Genomic DNA, 17,284 nt, shown 5'->3' with positions numbered 1-17,284 from the left:
GACCCCCTAAAATTTTTTCACATCCTGTATTAATATTTCCCCCTCGAACCTCCTATCAACATTACTAACGCTTTGACATCAATCGCTAGAAAACGCTTTTGGATAATATAAAAAAAATTTAAGGAGCAAGTTTTTATGGTTCTATCCAGGTGCGCCGGAAGCGCCTCAATTTTTCTGTGGATGAGGAGCAGAGGGGGGCAATGGTGCCCTTCAAAGGTATGCAAGCTACTGCACATTTTGCAATACGATATAACAATTTCAGCTCCTAGCTTTTAGCCTAATTATAATCTTTCATTTCTGCCTCAAAATAATATTCACGACACAAAATTCTGTATCACAGTAGGTAATTAGCCTACATCATCTTAACATAGCATGGTGCCCTCCCGTGCCATTGTTCTTTGTACACCGGACACTTGTATCATTAGGCTACTCGATGATACAAATAATGATACAACTCGATGATGAGCTGATGGATGAGCATTAGGTCTATTGCTATATCTTATCTTAAAACTTTTAAAAAAATTGGCCTTTCAGCAACAAAAGTGCACTTTTTTCATAATCCTTCCCCCCCCCCCCCAGTCAGAAACAGTTCCGGCGCCCTGGTTCTATCTTTATGAGACAGTGTGAAAAATGACCTTGGATAAATTTAATATGCAATTGATCACCACACAAAACAGCTTTAAATGTAACTGAATCATGATAATTTGTACTCACGAGAACAAGAAGTAAACAAATCTGAGCATCAATGCCCAATCGTCTGCTCCTACAGAAGAAGACGAATCCAATATTACAAGTAAGTCCATTACAGCAAATGGAGGACAAGCCACTAAAAAGGTGGACATACTGGACAACACCTTGGTAATGTCAATCAAAAAAATCATACTTTTATTTTAACTTGTTAGCATAAAGATATTCTAAAATTGTTTAAGCTAATAAAACTTGATGTACTGTAACTACATCCAGGGGCTCCGAGAGAGGGAAAAGTCGGGAAGCTTTCCCCCCTAGCATAATATTGTAAAGAAAAAACAAGTAGTTTTCGTTTTTTTACTTTTGAGAGGGCCCATTTATTCTATTAAAATAAAAATGTTCGAACTAAAAAGTGAACAAATTTTTGAGTGAAAGGCGTAGTTTAAAATATTTTCCCATCATTGTAGCCTACTTTAGATGCTACTTCATTTGTTTCTCCTAAAGAACAAATCGTTGTCACATTAAGGTTGGCGATGTTCAACTGCTTCAATACGTAAAATGTAGGCTAATGCTATTTAAACCTTCTGATTTCTGTATCACTGAACAGTTTCGGTTGTTCCCTCCGTCTACCAAAAAAAAATATGCAAGTTTTCCCGTTGGGGTCCATTGGACCCCAAATTGCAAAGTAGCCTACTTGTTTTGGACAAAACAGTTTAGCTCCGATGATGAAATTAAAGTTCAATAGGAAAGGACGTAACAGACTATACAAAAATCACAACTTATAAACACTGTGGAAAAACCAAAAATACTCGAAATTTAACAAACAAGTCATGCGGTAGCCCATGCACAAACCAAACTGATAGGCTACGGAATTGGTCTATTCTTGAGCAATGGTCAAACTATTGAGAGGTTTGGCCAAAAAACGCAAGTTAGGCCTACATCTACATATTAGTTCACAAGAAATATTTTGAGTTTATATGTTATCGCATTCATTGCAAATGATTGTCAAATGTTCTTGGCAAACGTTGAGTTTGCAAGTGGTACAGAATTGTCTGCATTTTTGCTGTTTGTGTCTTTCGCAAAGATATCATCTAGCCCTCTTTGATTTTGGCGCCTGATCTTCAACAACTTTTTCTTTTATTTTGTTGCGGATTTAGATGTCTTGTTGATATTGAAGTCGAAGCTGGTAATCCAGTAAGCTCTTTTCCTAGTTGGATCTAAAAATTTCTTTATCATACTGAATGTTGTGCTGTTATTTTCGCCTTGCAATTGATGCCATGCTGTCTGATGATGAAGACATGAAAAGACAGCTCAGGTCACTTTACTGCTCTGGCAATATGCTGAGAGCAAGATTCTCCAGGTGTTCTACCACTGTCAAAAGCGTATTATTTCGATCCTACTGTATGCCAATGTATGGATCTCAGCTGTGGTGTAAATATTTTTCTTACAGTATCAATCGTCTACGTGTAGCGTATAATAACAGCTATAGAATTACATTTCATCTTCCGAGACGTATAAGTATAAGCTCTGTGATGGTAACTAACAAAATTACGACGTTTCATGCTCTCCTTCGTAAAAGTATATATAAGTTTACTGATCGCTGCTTTAACACATCGAATACGTGGATTCAGCATTTGATGAATTCCGAGTGTTATTATCAATCTGCTTTCTTCCAGCATCGTGATCGTGCTCTCCAGCCTGAAACTTGTGCTTAATATTTGTGTAGTACCGATAGCTGCTACTCGATTTCTGTGTGGTGTTGTATTTCGTTTTCTTTGTGTGTTTGTATCCTATGGACCAATTCTACTTGTGTCTGAAACAAAATCCAAATAAATAAATAAATTTTGACCTTTGAGAAACTCCTCTCACACAGCTCGCAATTGAAACACCAATGGTAAGATAAAGTTTCAGACACAAGCATAAATATGGTGTCGAATCAAGTAGGTGTGATTTAGCTAACCACTGTAAAACATCAAACGCTGTTGCATTACAATCAAACGTGGTTTCACTGCTTCGCACCAGCCTCTTAAATCTGTTAATTTCCACAGCTAACTCCAAAAAGTCCACCTCGTCGTCATTAGTGCTTTTAAAAGCGTTGGTGAATCCATTGTGACTTTCGCTTTGCAGCAGATTTGCAGAAAGGTGTGCTAGCTTTTTCTTTATAAATCATTTTCTTGTTTTACTTTTTATTTATTTTTGCATTAGCCTACTTCATTTCTCGTGCTGTGTGCACTGTGCAGCCTTTGCCGCCCCCTTGCAGCCTGCCGCCCCTGGCGCAGAGCCAGAACCGCCACGTGGCTGCTACGCCACTGGTAGTACTGGTATTAAGTTTATTAAATAATCACCGGACCTCGGTAAATTAGCTGCTAACAACATAATATACAGACAAGAAATCATGGAGATAAAAGCGCTACCAGTGCTCTTGTGAATGACTGCTGCAAGATTAAGAAACAAGCAAAGAAAAATTGGTACCTCCAGCGGGATTCGAACATATGAATATTTAGTTTTTCCCCAAAAAAACAGAAAGAAGTTATACTTTTCTTCTTGCTCTCTCCTTTACTTGAATCACTACAGTTAGTGCACTATAGGAAAAAGTCACTAGTCAGGAGACTGAAAACAATCGAAGCTACAGAAGAACATCTGCAAATTTATGATAAAACTACTAACTTTTAAACACATCACAAGAACTTGTTACAACCGAACATATTGCGTCTTACGGTAGTGCGTATTGAAAACTCATTAGTACTGTCATTTATGCTGATGTCATTAAGAATATTTTGGTGAATGTTGAAAACAATGCTAGCATTCAACCTTTCCTGTCCCAAAGTATTTCTCAGCCAGGTTTTCAATGTACGAAGATTGGAAAACGACCTCTCACAAGCAGCAGAGCTTACCGGGAAAATTAAGAGGATCTTAATCAGCTGGAGTATTTGTGAATAGAGAGTTTTTTTCAACTCGGACAATGCCTGGTAAGCTCTTTTAGCATCGTACAGAGATATTGCTCCTGTTACCTTGTTGAATGAATCAATTTGATAACTCATCGATTGCTATTCAGCTCTGCATAATTTTTGACCATTTCAGGAACTAAGCCGGTCTTGAAAATTCTTGAAAGTTCTTTATACTTTGCCGAATCGGAATTCAGGCTACTTTCAAACCGTTCGGTCAGTTCAGAGATAACTCAGTCCATGAACTGATTGTAAAGTATTTTATAATGCAGTTGAGTGTCTGCAGTAGCTAGCATCGAGCCTCCACCCAATCTTTCAGGGACTCTTCTTTGCCGTGGTGCTTACAAAGACGTGATAAAATTAGCAGCAAATTTTTCCAGAAGTGAAACTGCATTTTTGTAATTGTTCTCAAACTCCAAATCACGATATTTCTCTCGAGTGATTTTCAGAGACTGAAACAGCTCTTCACAACAGTCAATGTCAAGCTTTTCTCCTTGCAACGTGATACTAAATTACTCTATAAGTGCCAAAGGCTTCAAAATCAGCACAAGTCCCAAATATGTTTCTGCAGTTTCTTCATTACTGCAGTGCAGTGGCCTGGTCCAACTCCTTAATACCTTCAATGAAGGTCCTTCATTGTCTAGCGTCAAATCCAAGACAATTTAGAACTGTGATCAACTATCCATAAAAGAAAAACACCAGCAATTCCAGATGCTTGCAAACAACTAAATCGAAGTACAGCTTCATAGCAATTTTTTCTGAATTATTGGGGGGGATGCTGCCAAAATATTGGGGCGGATATATCCCCCCCCCCCTACTTCGGCACCACTGGATCCGTAACTTTATGTTGCTGAAGGTTTGAAGTGGATTGAATGTTTTGTTGAACTGTTTTCATTACCTGTAGCCTATTGTGCGCTCACAATTTTTTTCTTCATCTATACTAAAATTACCAGCTGCAACAATTTCAATTCGCACCATGATTAGAACCAATACTGGCCTGGCACGCCGACTTGTCAAGAGTAGACGGTATCACAGACCAAGCAGCGGCTCTTCCAGAATTCCCCACAACAAACAGACAAGAATAGGTAACAGCTAACAGGATCATCAGCAAACACACCGACACTGCCAGAACACTGCATATTTGGGGGAATGGGCAGTGTTGTACGCGTTAATGAAATAAATTGACGGCGTTAGCGTCAGCGCGAATTGCCTAAAAACTTTACGGCGTAAAGTACTGCGTTAACTCTTAAAGAAATTGACGGCGTCAGCGTCAGCGCTAATTTCTAGCGCTATTTTAGCCAGGGTCTCACAAAACGGAAGTATTTCAACCAAGTTTACGCTAACAATAGCTATAAATAAAGAGCAGGTATTATGTTTTTAAACTGTATTGTAATTAGCTGCTTAGCTTATTAGTTATTTACTTGTAAAAACACAAGCATTTCAAAACGTTTGTCCGACAATCTGCTGCGTTTGGCACGCATAGGCTAATGTCCTTTCCAAGCGAAAACATGCGTTCCACAGCAGCGCTGAATAGTATTGATGTGTTGTATTTCAAAAACAAGCCTTGAAAACGTTTACTCGGAAAGGGAGCCTATCACTGTTCCGAGCGTGCTGTGATGGTTTAGCGTATACAAATCTTTTAACGAGGTCCACTGCACCAACATCGCTGTTTTCAAGGGCATTGAACTCTTGAAATAAAGTATCTTCAACCCCCGCGATGACATTCATTGATTTTCCTCTTTATCTCTCTGATCCCTCGTTCTCGATGCTGCTCACGATATGAGTGATCACCATTTGGCGAACTTTTTTCGCTTGTATTCCAGGTAACCATTCCAACCAACGAGAAAGCCGGTAATTCGGATGAATCGCGCTGGCCAGAATACATCGTGAAACTCTGATTGTGAAGCGAGATTTTCCATGAAAACAAAAAATGATGCATAGCGCTTGACGCTTAAAATCGGCAAAACAGTTGACGGCGCTATCACTTCCGTCAACTAAAAAATAAACTGACGGCGCTAGCCTCAACGTCATCAAAAAGTTGACGCCGTCAACGTACACACTGGGAATGGGGCACATTCAGAAGCCCTAGATGCTCACATTGCGAATCCAGCATTCAGGGAGTAGATCACCTGGTCAAATATTGCCCATCTATCAACATCACAGTGGCGTAGCTAGGGGGGAGGCGGTGGGGAGGACCGCCCCGGGCGGCACGTCTAGGGGCGGCACGTTCAGACTACGATTTTTGATTTTGATTATAATCTGATGAAAAAACGCATTTCATTTTCAAATGCTCTTTCTTGAAAGGGCGGCAAAATCTGAATCCGCCCCGGGCGGCACATTCCCTAGCTACGCCACTGCAACATCAGTGGCGGATGTGGGGCAGTAGCCTACACGCACGTGACGATATTTTTAAGCAATAGTTGAAGCCTCAAAGGTACCGCATTTGAGATGTGCAAAGCATTCGACCCAACTGCAAGTTTTTTGAGACAAAATAGTAAGCAACAATGACAATTTTGCTGCAAGTGTAGTCGACTGATTTTGGTTGATTTCCATATTGAAAGAAGTTTTTTTTCACAGCGATACGATGTTAAAATCTAAACTTCAAAGAAATTTAATTTCACGCTGAGGAAAGTAGGCCAAGTACAGCTTAAGAGATATGATGCAACGCATGATACAAATTCGTTGCTTGTATTTTTGCTGGAAATTGTTTTTTTAAGGCCCATTTTTCGTAATGTTTCCCAAACAATCCTGATTTCTCTCGGAGACCCTGGCTACATCAAATGTTTTATCATCTGTTGAAAATAGATAACCTATCAGAAACATTGAAAAAATATTGTTATGATAAATTATGCCATTGGATGGCAAAGATTTTTCATTATCAAAGAAAAAATATTTAATAAGTTATAGTTATGGCTCTGGCTTTCGATATAATGTAAACTAACTTACAGTTGCAACAGGGCCATGGTTTGTCCCATTGACCGTTCTCAAGGCAAGTGTTTTGTTCAAATCCTGCCGGAAAAATATCAAAGTCTCCCTCGCATTGCCAAGTACAAACGGAGCTTAGTTTCCGTCTATCCGTACACTTGAAGCCGCCTTGAGCAATTGGTCCTTGTCTTGGACAGATCAAAGCTGTAAAAAAATATGTAATCAAACACCATTTGAAACAGCGACAGCTAAGCCTTATGGATAAGCTTGGTGAATCGAAATGTTACATTATAAAAGACGGATGAAAATGAAACGAAAGAAATTGCTCCGGTCAGAAATTATTAAATGACAGTACTTGCTTAATTGGAGAGAGATCAATTACAATTGTAATTATATTTGCTTGATTACACATTTTCAAGTAATTTTAATTGAAACTTTTTGCTGTTATATACCTCAGGCCTAGTTGTATTGTATTTGTAATTTAGAAAAACTCAGGCTAAATAACAGACATCGCACCAAACGCAGAATAAAGCTGATTCAGGCTCGTTAGCTACTTTCTATCACCAAAAGATAATAGCACCATCACGCAAGACATTACCGCCTGTTCTCGATGAACGTCTAACCTACGGAGTTCCTAGATTTGAACAAGCGTTTTCACCATTTAGTTCAGTGGTGCCCAAAGTTTTGTATCCATAACCATGTAACCATGTTTTGATATCCCTGAGCCATGGGCTGCATTTAGCTTTTTGCGAGTCTTGGCTGGTCGCGTTAAATTGTTCACTAATTCTTGTCCTTGAAATTCGCCCAAAGCTTTAAGATTGTATTTAGTAGGCTAGCCTAATACATTATTACTAGGGCGATTTTTTGTCACTAAAGTTACTTTTTTTGGTTGTAGGCTACCAATTAACAAAAGAAATGTAGAACCAAAATTTCATGGTTGTGGGGTCAATATTTAAGAAGTTATAAAGTTACCAAAAGTCACCTTTTGTGCTTTTAGGTTACTTTTCATTAGATAGGTTACTTTATTTTGCATATAAGTTATCCTTTTTTGTCTAATTCCTCTATTTATTTATCTTTTATTGCTACTGGAGAGATGAATTTGCATTCTATGTAATGCCAAAACTTTTAATATATCTTCTACTATGGTAGGCCTACCATATTTTCATCGCCTAAAAAGAGGACACGTTTCGCCAGCGAGTAAGATACAAGTAGGCTAGAATGTCACGTATGAAGAATTTTTTACATCCTTTTGGATAATTAATTATAGACGTAGGCTATGCAGCAAAAGTTACAGCAAAAAAATGTTTTTCAAGCAAATGTTACAGCAACAAATTTGTTTTTCGCAAGCCGATTTGTTAGATTTGTACATGGGCGCCGATCCCTATTGGACACTTACGTTATAATAATTTCCCTTTTACGTTATAAAAATAATGTAAAAAGATGGCGGGTCCCCACCATCTTTTTACATTATTTTTATAACGTAAAAGGGAAATTATTAACCGAATGTCACATTTTTAATATTCAGACGTTTAAAATCTATTGAAAGGGGACAACATTAGTATTGTTTTATGCGAGGAAACCCCGACAGTAGTAGAAATATCTTATTATGCGGAGAAATTACTCATCTCACCAGCCTGCTCGTGTTCAGCTGAACGGTCATTTTCAACTTTGCGACGTATCAAAACTTGGTTACGATCTACCATGACACAGAAACGGCTAAATCATGCAATGGTCTGCCATGTGCACAACAAAGTTTTGAGTTCGATCAACCTCCATTACCTTTCTAAGGACTTCGTTTTTAAGTTGCCGGAGACTCGTTGCCAAGTGTTTGGACGTCTGCTGTCATATACTGACACTGACAATTAATATATATACATCGCATTAGACACTACTTACTGTATTTGTTTGTCAGAACAGACCCCCGATTTTTTTCTCGGAATGGCCCGTTTCGGTGAGTCCGATCCCTTAACGGGGGATTTTTTCAATTTTTTTTTTAATTATCGGGTACCGTAGCCTAATTATCATTGCCGTTTTAGGGTTAAGGGTTTGAGGTTAGAGGTTAGGAACTCACCGAATCGGGCTCACCGAATCGGGCTCACCGAATCGGACTCACCGAATAGTAGCAGACCCGATTTTTCTAGCTCGCTTTGCTCGTCACCCCTTTCTACCTTTCCTAGTAAATGTCCCCACCAATTTTAGAGAGCGATCGGCGCCCATGGATTTGTGTGATACATAAAAATGTGATGTGATAATGTAATAAAAATGTGACAATCAGGCAGTATTTGCATGAACCACTAACCATACCTTAACTATTTTCAGAAAAGAAGGATCAGTTTTAACAAAATCATAAAATTACTTGCACTAAATATAATTGAAGTTGTACAGGTACAGCTGTTAATAAGATGCTTAAGGACAGACTCAACTAAAACGCTGATTTCTTCCTTGTGCCAGTGTGGCTGCATAACAGACAAAATTTATTCTACATTTGCACCCAAAAAAGTTATAAGTATCCATGCCACGATTTATTTTGAAATATGTTATACATCGTGCACATTGGATTATTTTTCGATTTGCCTTAGCCTACTTGACAAATGCTAAACAATTAAATTAGTAGTCTAATTAGCAACGTTTACAAGCGCTAAATCAATATAAAATAGATCTGGGTAAAACAATAATTTATTGTAAAATTGTGAGAACCTTAAAATGTAAACATGTCAAACTCTTTTGCAAGTTTTTGCGTTTTTTAATGTTTTATTTCTTTGTGATTTACCCATTTTTTGGATTTCTCAATGTTTTTTTAGTTTGTCACAATTTTTCTTTTTCATAAATTTGTTGATCAGATCTCCTCAAATGAGGAAATTCCCTTGAAAGTGGATTTGCAGCTCCGCTCGCACTCATCGCTGACCGCCATTTGGTTACTTACGACAATCGCAAAGCAATGTAGTTTGTTTCAATAAACGTCTAGGATTGTTTAGAACAACAGATCAAAAAGTACGCCAATGTTTTTTCGAAAATCTATTAATTAACATGTTGCATTGGTACAGAAATGGTTAGAAATTGCGAAAAAGTCACATAACAATGAAATCCTGTTGAAAATATGAGCAAGAAAACTGAAAATGTAAAAAAGAGGACATTTGAGCATTTTTGTGTGTCCTCGGAGGACAATTTATTTTTCTTCAAAAAAGAGGACAAATCCTCTTAAAAGAGGACATATGGTAGCCCTAACTATGGTACGGATTTTAGGTTTGCTCAAGCCCATGCTTGTTCGTATCGCGTGTATTCCCGAAAATTCGTAAACGTTAAGTAAGTTTTTCGATGAAACAACTTGGGTTAACTATATTTAGCCACTTGTTCTTTGCAGCAACTAAGTATTTGATTGACGTTTGTCTATGGAATTGCGGGAGTACACTACATGTAGTGTTTTTTGTTTCTATCTCTTTTTATTTTTTATTTTGAAATAGCAGGGAAGGACATGTGCATAAAAGTGCAAGCAATGCATTCTGTTAGCGCTTACGGATTTTTATTCTTTATTTGGCAATACTGCTTGTTGCTTGGTTAGTTACTCTTTGTTTCGCGAATCATGTGCTTATTGCATTAACCTTTTCAGACGGTAAATTTTGAGGTAGCGTGAGCAGCAGCGTATTATAATGTGAGTGCAAATTGAAACTAATTTAGATGCTTTATATGTTGAATTACTCCTATTTCTTTTACTTCCTTGTTTTCCTTGAATGAAGTTATTTTTGATTACTTTTTCTCAAAATTAAAGTCAACTTTTTAAGTTTTTTAGGTTACAAAAAATCGCCCGAGTTATTACTATTAGTTATGACTAGAGTTTAGAGACAACAGAAAGCTTAGTGTGTTTGTTTGTTTGTAATTTTACATCATTCAAACAATTAGAAATAACGCAGAAATCACATCTTAAAAGCCATGTTTTTGGTAATGCAGCTTCAGGATATAGTCTTCCATGAACGCCACTTTCTGCTTCCACATCAAACACAAAGCTTTTTCTGCGTGCTCAAAAATTAAAAAGTAGGCTATTCGTCCACTGTTTTTGAAACATGCGGGGGCCCTCATCGTCAACATGCCTTTTCTTACTCCTGTGGTTCCTTGAAACGATTGAAAATAGGCTACGGAATCTAAAAGCTGCAGCCTGCTGCACTAATATTAATCTGACTTTGAAGCAAAAAAGCGTAGAAAACCCAACTTGTAACTTTAACGATACAAATGGCGTAGCCTACCAGCTCACCGGTATGTGCAAGTGCAACGCCAATTGTTGAACAAATGATGTGCGATTTTACATACCGGTAACAGAATGACAAACCAAAAGTCAAGTACGTAGGCTTGTCTGCGTTACTTTTACTTGTTGGTCTTTCAGGCTAACAAAATATCTTGACTATTGGGCTATAAGTTTTGGATGCCGCAATTCATGCCGCTTCAATTACAAGAATTCAAAAAAAGTCCGTGAAATTTGTCTGCAACTAGGTTTTCTTGATCATTAAGCGATATAACTTGAGTAAATTATGAGCCCAGACTTAAGATGTAGATATTGTTCTTGCGAATCGCGCACTTGGGCAACCCTGATTTAGTTGTTATTGTAAATTTGTAAACCAACATAACTGTAATAAGTGGACCGCTTAAATTACCGCATCAAGTTTGACTTGATTGCAAATTAGCTTTTAGACATTTAGCCTACTACCCGTAGACGTTTGTGACATGTGTTACTAAAAAACGACATTATCCTATGGTACATAATCTTTAGCTTCAAAATATGGACAAGACTCAACTTCAACAATAGTTAAACTTACAGCAACATTTTCGTTGTGTTTAGTTGAAAGTATCAAGCCTAAATTTACCGTACATGATGTTGAAATAGTGTAATCTAATTAAATATATTAATCTGTTGGTTAATATAGGCTAACCGGAGGTTTGGTTACCTCTGCACCTTGGAACCGGATTCGACCATATACCGGTTCTTGGAAATCTGTCTCCAGCATCTCGACAAACCGTAAATTCATTTCCCACAAGTGCAAAATTTAGTCTGCACTCAAATCTAAAAACAATGCAAAGTAAGCAGTTAATTAATCCATCCACAACTACACACACACTACGACAACAACGACAATCGGAAACAAGCAAATTGCTACTTGAAACGTGACAATTCGTTTTAAAGACCAAATAAATTTTCTACTCCATGCGTTGTAAAATTCCACCCTGAGGATTAGATTTATATTGCTTTTGTAATCTTCTGCGTTTAAACTTTGGATGTAAACTAAACCATGTAGCCTACTTCTAGAAGTCCATGACTAAACCTATTTTAATACTGCACAGCGGTAAATGCAAGTCGCTGACATGCAGTGACTTTGGAGGTTGTTTACATCAGAGCAAGTCACAGTGCCGTTTCCAAGGCTTAATCGTGCAGGAAAACACTTTTTAAGGATGCATTCCGGTTCGGGATAATCCCATGTGAGGTCTTCAACTACAAAAGAAAAACACCAATCATAATTGGCTGCAGCCTACAAATATAATAAGTTAATTGGTCTAAACTTATATTCCCAATAAATTAAGGAGCAAACATAAAAAAAAAAATCAAAAACACGGTTGTAAAGAATATACTTTCATGACAAAAACAGGAAACACCCGTAGATTATTATACTATCGCACGTAAAAGCTTGAGCTAGAGAAAAAAGTAGGCTACCTAGCTACATTTTTGATAAAAATGCAGCATTTTAAGTAGTAGGCCTATTGCGAAGTTTGCTAAATATTTTAACTCTTTTCTCAAACAGTAGCCTAAATAGTTTTGTTTCTGCAGGATGTTTAGCAACAAGAAAACCATAGGCTAATGAAGCAATTATTAAAATTGTGTGCTCGAAGAAAAGATAATAAAGCTAATTGATTTTTTTTTTCTGTTCAACACTAAAAAATCTTTTCTGTTTTTGCGCCCATCAATTTTCCCGAATTTGATTAAAAAACCGAAGCGGTTTTGCAAAGTTCGATTTCTGACACAACTTCAGAAATAGGAAAAATTTCTAAATTTTTGCCTCCAACAACTTTGATATTTTCCAGTTATAGCAACATGCATCAAACTTTTTTGACAAGCATCATTTTAAAATATGCCGGGCGTTCGCATTAAACTGCAAATCATTTTAAAACGAGGCAAGAAGGAGTTAAAATGTTTGAATGATAAATATTGTTGTTTTCTTACGACATGTCAGCCTTGGCTGGCCTGCAATGTAGTAATCTTGGTGGCAAGTAAAGTCACAAGTTGTTCCAGGTTCCTTGTTGCCTTGACACTGCATGTTTCTATAGTCCGGTGCGCTAGGTAAACCTGGGCATTCCTGGGCCACTAAAACACAATTGCTAAACTTGATTAGACATTCCAATAAACCTTATTTTTGTTGTAAATTCAACTGATAAAGTTATCGCTTTTACGGAATTGTGCAAACAGTTGGAAAACACAGCAGAAAAAAGTGAGCTTTGTCTTCAGAACGTTTATCAACGCTGTAGGCTACCGTAGTTTATTGAAGTAAAATATGCTTGTTTTGATACAATGGATCTGTTTCTTTTATAGCTTACCTAATATTTAATGCAAACCCCTCAAGCAATTGTTTCAATTAATCAAAAGCACAAGCAAGCGAGCGATTGTAATCGTTTGGTAAGAGAGGGCTTCCACAACATTTCAGCCCCATATTAAATCCTGCCAGGTTTTTCTTGTGGATTTAAACTGTCGAGTTTGAATCGCCCAAATTAAAAGTATCATCTTAAATGTTTACATTTCAATTAGCCCAGGACAGGGTCACCAACTGGCGGGCCGCATGCGGCCCGCCACGCTGTTATGTGCAGCCCGCTAACCAAAAATACTTTTCTTGAGGAGTTAAAGAGCATGAAGGCAAAAAATACTTTCTGGGAAGCATATTTTCGCTTTGCATAAGATTCCACCGACCAACCAATCAGATTGTAGTTCTAGGTGGGGGTCGCTTAAAGTTATTCCAATGCGATGCCTCACCTGCATACATCTGGCACAGGGATATCTACAACTACGGATTGGAAACTCTAGTATTCAGTGCTATACATCAGTAGGGTCATCACATACTACGACTTCAGAAATATTAAGAAAATGAAATACTGTTTGTGTCAGCTAAAAAATATATAAAAAAAGATTTTACAATAATAATATAAAATGTAGGCTACACTCTCATTAAAACTTACTTGATGTATGAAAGTATATTTAATTTGCTAGAAAAAAAAAACATAAATCGAAGAATAAATGAATGCAACGAATCCAAATATTGCCTACTGTTGTTCTTTAGCACTGTGCGTAGTGCAAAACGGATCAAAAGTGTTCAGCAATCAGTGAAATGTGCTGTTGTATCATGATCATCTTGTTTACAGACCAACCCATCACGAAATCAATCACAAGAACTAAAGCCAATTGCCCTAGTCATTGTGGAGTTTTTTTTAAGTAGAAAACAAAATACAACAAGACTGCACCAATGGAATACAAACAAATAAACAAAACAGGCAAGTGTAGGTAGACCCTACATTTTATGGCAGGTACATTGATTATTACACTTTTCCTTGTCTGATCACTACTTGCTGCCCTTTGAGTTCCATTTATGTAAACCTTTATAACAGCGGCGTATAAGGAATAGTGACCCTATACTGGTGTATAAAAGTGGCTTCAGTTCCACAGAGTTTCCAATCCCGTAGTTATAGATATCCCTGATCTGGCAAAGCAAAAGTTGTATCAAAGTGATTGTTAGGCTATCACAGAACAAATATTATTTTCTAAAAAGTAGTAAAATTGCACGTTATTAGGAGCTTTAATTTGTGTGAATTGCTGTAGTCCAGCCCCCTCTTCCCAAATTTAACGTTTCTATAGCCTACCTGAACTGTGCTTTAATTTTTTCTATTTTTGTGGTAATATTCATATCAAGCGTTCACGTGGTCAAAGTCGTTGAAATACGCGAATAGAGACAGCGCCAAGCTGTGGCTCTCTTCGGATCACAAAATTCCATGCATTGTAGGCTATTATGCGTGCCTTTTTCTTTTGCAAAGTCGCCCAGAAAACATGATGAAGGATTTAGCCATGGTCTATGATTCCATGATTTTAGAAGTCCATGATTTATCAATGCTTTGAGGCGTGCCTCAAATGTTACCGTTTGTGATGTCACAGCTATGAAACCTTTCTTCATTAAGCTGGAACGCCCGCATAGTACATGTAGCCTATGTGACTTCTTGCAGTGTAACGGACACTGTTTCAGTGTTTTTTTTATGAATTTAACTAAAATTGAAGAAGATTTAGTATCTACGCTGAGAAATTTTTCAAAACTAAACTTTCAATCTAAAGTTGAAGTCATAAATAAAGGAAGACCTGTTCCAGATTTAAAAGGTTTGCATCAGACGACTATAGACAAAAAAGTAACTTGCAACGTTCAAAGAGATTGGTATTCAAAAAGGAAGTGGCTATGCTTTAAAAATCCCTTTTTCTGCTTTCCCTGTCTCTTGTTTTCAACATCCAGTAATAATGTTTGGACTAAAGAAGGGATTTTTACAACAAAGTCACAGATGTTTCTGTCCAAAAAGATAGGCGCATGGATTTTATTTTTAAATAAATGTGAAAGCATGCTGCTACTTTTTTTTTGATTATTACGATACCATTTTTGTTGTTGTTAAAGAAAAATTATTCTAAATGTGACTTGAAAAACTTAGTGCCTCACCATCTAGGAACCTTACCGCACGTCACTGTTTGTATTTGATTATTTCGCTGATAATGAGAAAAACATGACACGTTCCAATTCAAAGTTAATGCTTGCACGTTAAGCAATGGCTGAAAGCTTAAGAATAACAAGTAAATACGTAAATTAATACCCTCTGTCCGTGGTTGTTGTAAGAAAAGCAAGACTCTTGAAGAGTTCGAAAAACAACAAAGAATTGCATCCTTCCTACATCAACATACATTAAAATATGATACTAAAATCTGTGAATAAACTTTTTTCGCATATCGTCAAAATTTGAAATTTAATTTAAAATTCTTCGCTGAAATGACGCAAACTGATACGATTTACAGCAGCTAATATACCACTGTTAGCGGTGAAGTATTTTTTTACTAACAAGATTAATACATGTAAAGCTTGAAATTTTGAGCGTGGAAAGAGATACAAGAGACAATCAATTTTGAATGAGATGCTGCATTTAGCGTCACATTAATTGACGAATTGTGAAAACTAATGATGAAATACGTCATAAAATAGTGGCATTATGAGACACTTGTTTAGTGGTTTTCTAACTAATTGTCAAAAATTACTTCATTCCACTGACTTTTCAAACTAGTTTTTTTATTTACAATCTTAACAAAACTTTATATAGAAAATTATTCATTCCAACTGACACAAATCAATTCTAAAAATATTAATTTCAAATATTTTCAATTTAACTGATTCTTCAAGAAATGCAGATGAGCCTAATTGCTAAAAGAAAAAGCGAAATATGTTTCACATAACTTTTCGTGAAAAATTAACCTCATTTTTATTCACACTATTGGTTGTTAATTTTGCAGATGCTTTTGCGATCATGTACAAAAGAAACTTAATGGATAGAATGTTCATATAGGGCACTACAATTTTATTAACTTTTCACAAACTGTTATCTAAAGTTTTTCTGTTTTAAATTACAGTACTATCTAATGTACCTTTAATATTTAACATAATTCTTTTTAAACACCCAAAATACTACAAAACAGTAGCCCTATAGACTGGCTATGTAGAGAAATGAAGACCAATTTTGTATATAAGATACAATTTAGTATATTTTACAAACATGTAGATCTAATCTACGAGTCAAACAATGAAAACGTTTTTCATGTTTCAAAATCTTTGTCCCATTTTGTTCTTTTTTGTTTGAGTATAAAAGTATTGTAAAACTAAGTAGTAGCTCAACTACAGTAGAGATAAAAATGTGAGACTTTTTAAACAACAATTTTTTTATTTCTTACTTAAAACTGGGACAAGCACTAAAAGTAAATTGTAAGATGATACAATAATGCATTTTATCTTGCAATATTTTTACCTAAACATTTTATCAAATCCAAGCATATCACTTGCATTCTATGTAATCTATGTTTTACAAGGTTCTATGACCTTTTTGCAACAAACTATTTTACAAATACAGTAAAAGCATAAAAAGTCCAATCATAAAACACACTTACCAAGTGAAAGGTTTATTGTCAAATAGAAGGTAAAAATTTTAAACAGAAAATTCATCTTTTCTGTGATTTGTCTTCGACTAGTCGAGACAACTGACTTGTGACTTGAATGTCACGCGTTTAAGTTTGCTGGTGAAAATCATTTTTTCGTTTACGTAATGCTACAATTTCGATCAGGCTAAATGGAGCAGACAGATTAACATTAAATGTTGATTGATAAAAAATATAAACTGCACGAATTAAGTTTTTTATGTACATGTTGACGCCTGGTGATGAAGACTTGAGTTTCCGTTAAGTGAACCGGTTGTGAACCGGTCGAGTTTCCGAGACTCTAACGCAGGGTTACTCAATTAATGTTAACAAAGGTCAGTTTTGACAAATTGAATACTTTTAGCGGTCCCGTAAATCCGAGACCCTAATGCATACATGTGGAGGAAACTTAGTTTTTTGTGAGCGCAAAATAATTTTTTCCCAAATATATTTAAATGCGCCCAAAATGTTTTTGAGACAAATCATAGACCACCTG

The 17,284-nt window shown here is 36.5% G+C and overlaps 1 protein-coding gene across 1 annotated transcript in view; it reads right to left on the bottom strand.

The window, feature by feature from the left end:
- Positions 1 to 16,851, bottom strand: part of LOC145767551 (uncharacterized) — a 36,133-nt gene extending 19,282 nt beyond the window's left edge. Inside the window, exons 1-6 of the mRNA XM_082579394.1 lie at positions 16,762 to 16,851; positions 12,760 to 12,900; positions 11,907 to 12,033; positions 11,492 to 11,607; positions 6,579 to 6,761; positions 715 to 826 (exon numbers count right to left, since the gene is read on the bottom strand). Of these exons, the coding sequence (XP_082435520.1) occupies positions 715 to 826; positions 6,579 to 6,761; positions 11,492 to 11,607; positions 11,907 to 12,033; positions 12,760 to 12,900; positions 16,762 to 16,816 (734 nt within the window). The 5' untranslated portion in view covers positions 16,817 to 16,851. The remainder of the gene's footprint in view (positions 1 to 714; positions 827 to 6,578; positions 6,762 to 11,491; positions 11,608 to 11,906; positions 12,034 to 12,759; positions 12,901 to 16,761) is intronic.
- Between the last annotated feature and the right edge of the window lie 433 nt (positions 16,852 to 17,284).

This window comes from Aplidium turbinatum, chromosome 3 (genome assembly GCF_918807975.1).
Source record: "Aplidium turbinatum chromosome 3, kaAplTurb1.1, whole genome shotgun sequence".
Lineage (NCBI taxonomy): Eukaryota > Metazoa > Chordata > Ascidiacea > Aplousobranchia > Polyclinidae > Aplidium > Aplidium turbinatum.
The sequence above is the reverse complement of the archived record's forward strand: the minus strand, read 5'-3'. Positions and strand labels throughout refer to the sequence as shown.